The sequence below is a fragment of the Scyliorhinus torazame genome, chromosome 28 (genome assembly GCF_047496885.1).
Source record: "Scyliorhinus torazame isolate Kashiwa2021f chromosome 28, sScyTor2.1, whole genome shotgun sequence".
Taxonomy (NCBI): Eukaryota; Metazoa; Chordata; class Chondrichthyes; order Carcharhiniformes; family Scyliorhinidae; genus Scyliorhinus; species Scyliorhinus torazame.
The window spans coordinates 38,635,795-38,641,794 of NC_092734.1; the positions used below are offsets into that span (position 1 = coordinate 38,635,795).

Consider the following 6,000-nt stretch of genomic DNA (forward strand, 5'->3'; position numbering starts at 1 on the left):
GCCCCCGGGGGTGGAGACCTGGATAAATGACATGGCGGGGTTTATAAAGCTAGAGCGGATTAAGTTCGTCCTAAGGGGGTCGGCTCAAGGGTTCACCAGGCGGTGGCAACCGTTCGTCGAATACCTCGCAGAAAGATAGACGGAATGGGAAAAAGAAGGCAGCAGCAGCAGCCCAGGATCGGGGGGGGGGGGGGGGGGGGGAGGGGTGTGGGGGGCGGGGGGGGAACCAGAAGGACTCTCAGGGTTGTTCATATATACTGTATAGTATGTATAGGTCGTTGCTACAGATAACTATATATTGGACTGTTAAATTATATTTTTGGAGAGTGTTACTTGTGACAAGGCAGTTGCCAATTAGGGCTAGTTTTCATTTTTGTTATTTATTATTTATTCATTTTTTGTTTATAAAATAGGTCATTGTTATTTGTGTTGTTATAATATTGTGTAAAGGATGCACAATGTACTGTGTTGGTTGACCAAAAATTTTCAATAAAATATTTAATACAAAAAAGAGAGTGCATAGATTACCCTGGGCTGTATTAATAGGGGCATAGAGTACACAAGCAAGGATGTTATGCTGCACTTGTAAAAAACACTGGTAAAGCCGCAACTGGATTATTGCATCCAGTTCTTGTTTTAGGAAACATGTGAACGTGTTAAAGAGAGTACAGGAAAGATTCCCAAGAAGCCAGAGAATCCCTGCAGTGCAGAAGGAGGCTCTTCGGCCCATTGAGTCTGTACTGACCCTCTGAAAGAGTACTCTACCTAGGCCCAATCCCTCACTCTATCCCACGTAACCCCACCTAACCTGTACATCTTTGGACACTATTACAAACACAATCCGTAATCTACGCATACAACAACCCAATCTTGGAGTATACGAAATAAGGTAGGGGAACTGGCAGCATGGGTTGGTACCTGGGACTTCGATGTTGTGGCCATTTCGGAGACATGGATAGAGCAGGGACAGGAATGGATGTTGCAAGTTCCGGGGTTTAGGTGTTTTAGTAAGCTCAGAGAAGGAGGCAAAAGAGGGGGAGGTGTGGCGCTGCTAGTCAAGAGCAGTATTACGGTGGCGGAGAGGATGCTAGATGGGGACTCTTCTTCCGAGGTAGTATGGGCTGAGGTTAGAAACAGGAAAGGAGAGGTCACCCTGTTGGGAGTTTTTTATAGGCCTCCTAATAGTTCTAGGGATGTAGAGGAAAGGATGGCGAAGATGATTCTGGATATGAGCGAAAGTAACAGGGTAGTTATTATGGGAGACTTTAACTTTCCAAATATTGACTGGAAAAGATATAGTTCGAGTACATTAGATGGGTCGATTTTTGTACAGTGTGTGCAGGAGGGTTTCCTGACACAGTTTGTTGACAGGCCAACAAGAGGCGAGGCCACATTGGATTTGGTTTTGGGTAATGAACCAGGCCAGGTGTTGGATTTGGAGGTAGGTGAGCACTTTGGGGACAGTGACCACAATTCGGTGACGTTTACGTTAAGGATGGAAAGGGATAAGTATACACCGCAGGGCAAGAGTTATAGCTGGGGGAAGGGAAATTATGATGCCATTAGACGTGACTTGGGGGGGATAAGGTGGAGAAGTAGGCTGCAAGTTTTGGACACACTGGATAAGTGGAGCTTGTTCAAGGATCAGCTACTGCGTGTTCTTGATAAGTATGTACCGGTCAGGCAGGGAGGAAGGTGCCGAGCGAGGGAACCGTGCTTTACCAAAGAAGTGGAATCTCTTGTTAAGAAGAAGAAGGAGGCCTATGTGAAGATGAGGTGTGAAGTTTCAGTTGGGGCGATGGATAGTTACAAGGTAGCGAGGAAGGATCTAAAGAGAGAGCTAAGACGAGCAAGGAGGGGACATGAGAAGTATTTGGCAGGAAGGATCAAGGAAAACCCAAAAGCTTTCTATAGGTATGTCAGGAATAAGCGAATGACTAGGGACAGAGTAGGACCAGTCAAGGACAGGGATGGGAAGTTGTGTGTAGAGTGTGAAGAGATAGGCGAGATATTAAATGGATATTTTTCGTCAGTATTCACTCAGGAAAAAGATAATGTTGTGGAGGACAATGCTGAGCTCTAGGTAAATAGATTAGATGGCATTGAGGTACGTAGGGAAGAGGTGTTGGCAATTCTGGACAGGCTGAAAATAGATAAGTCCCCGGGACCTGATGGGATTTATCCTAGGATTCTCTGGGAGGCCAGGGAAGAGATTGCTGGACCATTGGCTTTGATTTTTATGTCATCATTGGATACAGGAATAGTGCCAGAGGACTGGAGGATAGCAAATGTGGTCCCTTTGTTCAAAAAGGGGAGCAGAGACAACCCCGGCAACTATAGACCGGTGAGCCTCACGTCTGTAGTGGGTAAAGTCTTGGAGGGGATTATAAGAGACAAGATTTATAATCATCTAGATAGGAATAATATGATCAGGGATAGTCAGCATGGCTTTGTGAAGGGTAGGTCATGCCTCACAAACCTTATCGAGTTCTTTGAGAAGGTGACTGAACAGGTAGACGAGGGTAGAGCAGTTGATGTGGTGTATATGGATTTCAGCAAAGCGTTTGATAAGGTTCCCCACGGTAGGCTATTGCAGAAAATACGGAGGCTGGGGATTGAGGGTGATTTAGAGATGTGGATCAGAAATTGGCTAGCTGAAAGAAGACAGAGGGTGGTGGTTGATGGGAAATGTTCAGAATGGAGTTCTGTCACAAGTGGAGTACCACAAGGATCTGTTCTGGGGCCGTTGCTGTTTGTCATTTTTATCAATGACTTAGAGGAAGGCGCAGAAGGGTGGGTGAGTAAATTTGCAGACGATACTAAAGTCGGTGGTGTTGTCGATAGTGTGGAAGGAAGTAGCAGGTTACAGAGGGATATAGATAAGCTGCAGTGCTGGGCTGAGAGGTGGCAAATGGAGTTTAATGTAGAGAAGTGTGAGGTGATTCACTTTGGAAGGAAAAACAGGAATGTGGAATATTTGGCTAATGGAAAAGTTCTTGAAAGTGTGGATGAGCAGAGAGATCTAGGTGTCCATGTACATAGATCCCTGAAAGTTGCCACCCAGGTTGATAGGGTGGTGAAGAAGGCCGATGGAGTGTTGGCCTTTATTGGTAGAGGGATTGAGTTCCGGAGTCAGGAGGTCATGTTGCAGCTGTACAGAACTCTGGTACGGCCGCATTTGGAGTATTGCGTACAGTTCTGGTCACCGCATTATAGGAAGGACGTGGAGGCTTTGGAACGGGTGCAGAGGAGATTTACCAGGATGTTGCCTGGTATGGAGGGAAAATCTTATGAGGAAAGGCTGATGGACTTGAGGTTGTTTTCGTTAGAGAGAAGAAGGTTAAGAGGAGACTTAATAGAGGCATACAAAATGATCAGAGGGATAGATAGGGTGGACAGTGAGAGCCTTCTCCCGCGGATGGAAATGGCTAGCACGAGGGGACATAGCCTTAAACTGAGGGGTAATAGATATAGGACAGAGGTCAGGGGTAGGTTCTTTACGCAAAGAGTAGTGAGGCCGTGGAATGCCCTACCTGCTACAGTAGTGAACTCGCCAACATTGAGGGCATTTAAAAGTTTATTGGATAAACATATGGATGATAATGGTATAGTGTAGGTTAGATGGCTTTTGTTTCGGTGCAACATCGTGGGCCGAAGGGCCTGTACTGCGCTGTATTGTTCTATGTTCTATGTTCTATATAAACATGTTTATTTTCTCCCTTTTCCCCCCCTTCACTACCCCAACACCCAGACCACCCCACCGTCACCAAAGGTCAGATCTCTGCGTGGAATTCTGCAGTTTCTCATTGATTTGTACCCCAGAAAAATGGGTCTGCTCGAATTGAAAGCTTCCTCCAGAGGCCATAGACACCGCTGTTGTGTATTCATGTCTGTTCCTCGCTGGAACAAGGTCACTTTAAGAGTCCGATCAAGGTCACTTTAAGAGTCCGATCATGTGACATATTGATGACATTATCGACCATCAGTCCAGCCTGTAGAGTAAACCCCTTTTTAAGAAAGCTCCCGTTTGTTTGTATCTTCGTGGTCTGCAGGACTTTCCTTTAAAAGAAATACCACAGGTGTCATTCAGCTCTCCACATCTTGTTGGCCCCTGCCTCCTTTTGAGTGAACCCGGCTAATCTCCTGTCTACTCCCTCTCTTTTTGTTCCTCTTTTTCACAAGCGTGGATCAGGATTGCCTGAGCCTTCGCCAAAATTGTTCACATTTCAAACGGAGTCAGTTGAAGAATGTATTTCGGGCTGTAACAAAAATTGGTTGTGAAGCATCTCTTGTCAGAGACGCACATCTCTCAGCTATAATCTTCTTCCTGCTTCTCGTCTGCAGGCTTTCCATATTATACCATATAACAGAGATACACTGGATAAACTACTGACAGAGTCACTGAGGAGAAACATGCCAGCTAACGGGCTGCACATATTTGGAATTAATCAGTTGGAAGAGGCTGATCTATCTACAAGTGAGTGTTTATTAGTGATCCAGACTCTGGAGGTGACCGTGTGTGAAGCGAATCTACAGTCCACGTGGTCAGGTGGACTCTGGGGAGGGGGGGATTTTGATTCCTCTGTCCGTGTCACAACCGAGTTGGATGGATCCCAATTCTGGGACTCCCGCCTCCATTCCCTTCACCAGCTGTTTCTAGCAGCATGGGGTAAGAATGCAGGTAGTGAACCTACACAGTGACCGTTCCCAAGCTTGTCGGCTCCATTGAGGGGGGTTGGGGGGCACGCGTTTTAGACGCTCACTAGGTTCATTCAGTCAATTTTGGTCGACGACATGGACTCCCCCATGGGTTATGAGCCACCTGAGATGCTGTGCACCTAGTCTGGAGTCAGAACCTTTTGACAGGTAAGCTCAAAAGGTGTTGCCTAGTTAATTTGCCACAATGTAAGGATGTCTGTTTAGTTAAGTATGCGATTTTTGTTTGGGCTTTGTTTAGAAAAGGTAGTCCACTTAAATTGGCAAATAATGTGAAAGCGGAAAAATCTTCACTTGCACTAGAGTACATTATCCACTGAATAAAGTGCTGTGTCAATTGCACCCTGTACTTTGACCTTTTCTTTGATGTCCAGGTCAACATCTGTTCAGCCTTCGAAGCAGTGTGACAGAACAACACCTGTTCCACTACTTCTAAAGCTCTGGAGGCTTTGTTGACAGAGTTGTGTAATGGAATCTCATTATGGATGCTTTACAGAGCTCCAACCCTTTAATGGATTCAGCTCAGCAGAGATTGTTGACACAGCTGTCAAGCAGATGCTGAGCAGTGCCAGTGCATTGATGAATGGTTCAATATTCCCACAGCTCAGCGTGACGAAGAACTCCCAACGCTCCTTCACTTTGCAGCCAGTTACGGTCTGAAAAACCTGACTGCCCTTTTGCTGCAGTGCCCGGGGGCATTGCAGGCCTATAGCGTGGCCAACAGGCAGGGTGATTACCCGAACAACATGGCGGAGAAGAATGGTTATGCAGACCTCCGACAATTCATGGACGAATACGTGGTAAGGGCTCACCTGTGATAATAGCGTGGAGACAGTGATAATCCACAGCCTCTGTCACATCCATTAAGTGGGCTTCACCTCCTGAATACAGAGAACAGGTTGGGGGAGTGGTGGGGGGGGGGGGGGGGGGGGGGGGGGGGGCTCCACTCACCTTGGTTCAGGCGGTGATCAAGGTTTTCTGTTGAGTTTGCCCACTCAAACAAAAGGCCCCAAACTCTCCTCAGAATGTTGTTCTCAATCGTAAAAACAATAGAACGCAGAAGGAGCCTGTCCTGGCTCATGAAAGATCAGTTGTGCTGAGCTCCACGTCCACACTTCTGTCTATAGCCCTGCAAGCTCCTTGCCCTTAGGTGCCAGCCCAATTCTCTCCTGAAATTATTTATGGTGTTGAATTTTATCAGAGAGGCAGTGACCCTCGCCCTCCGCCATTAAGGAAGACCATGCCTGCACATGGCCTGTTGGCCCCGCAACCATTTTATGGCAA

General features: G+C 46.6%; 1 protein-coding gene across 2 annotated transcripts in view; it reads left to right on the top strand.

Moving 5' to 3' along the window:
* The window catches only part of pik3ap1 (phosphoinositide-3-kinase adaptor protein 1), a 244,812-nt gene that overhangs the window by 143,330 nt on the left and 95,482 nt on the right, over positions 1-6,000 (top strand). For both annotated transcript variants that reach the window (XM_072491866.1, XM_072491865.1), the window contains exons 6-7: positions 4,345-4,477; positions 5,320-5,516. In XM_072491866.1, coding sequence (XP_072347967.1) covers positions 4,345-4,477; positions 5,320-5,516 — 330 coding nt within the window. The remainder of the gene's footprint in view (positions 1-4,344; positions 4,478-5,319; positions 5,517-6,000) is intronic.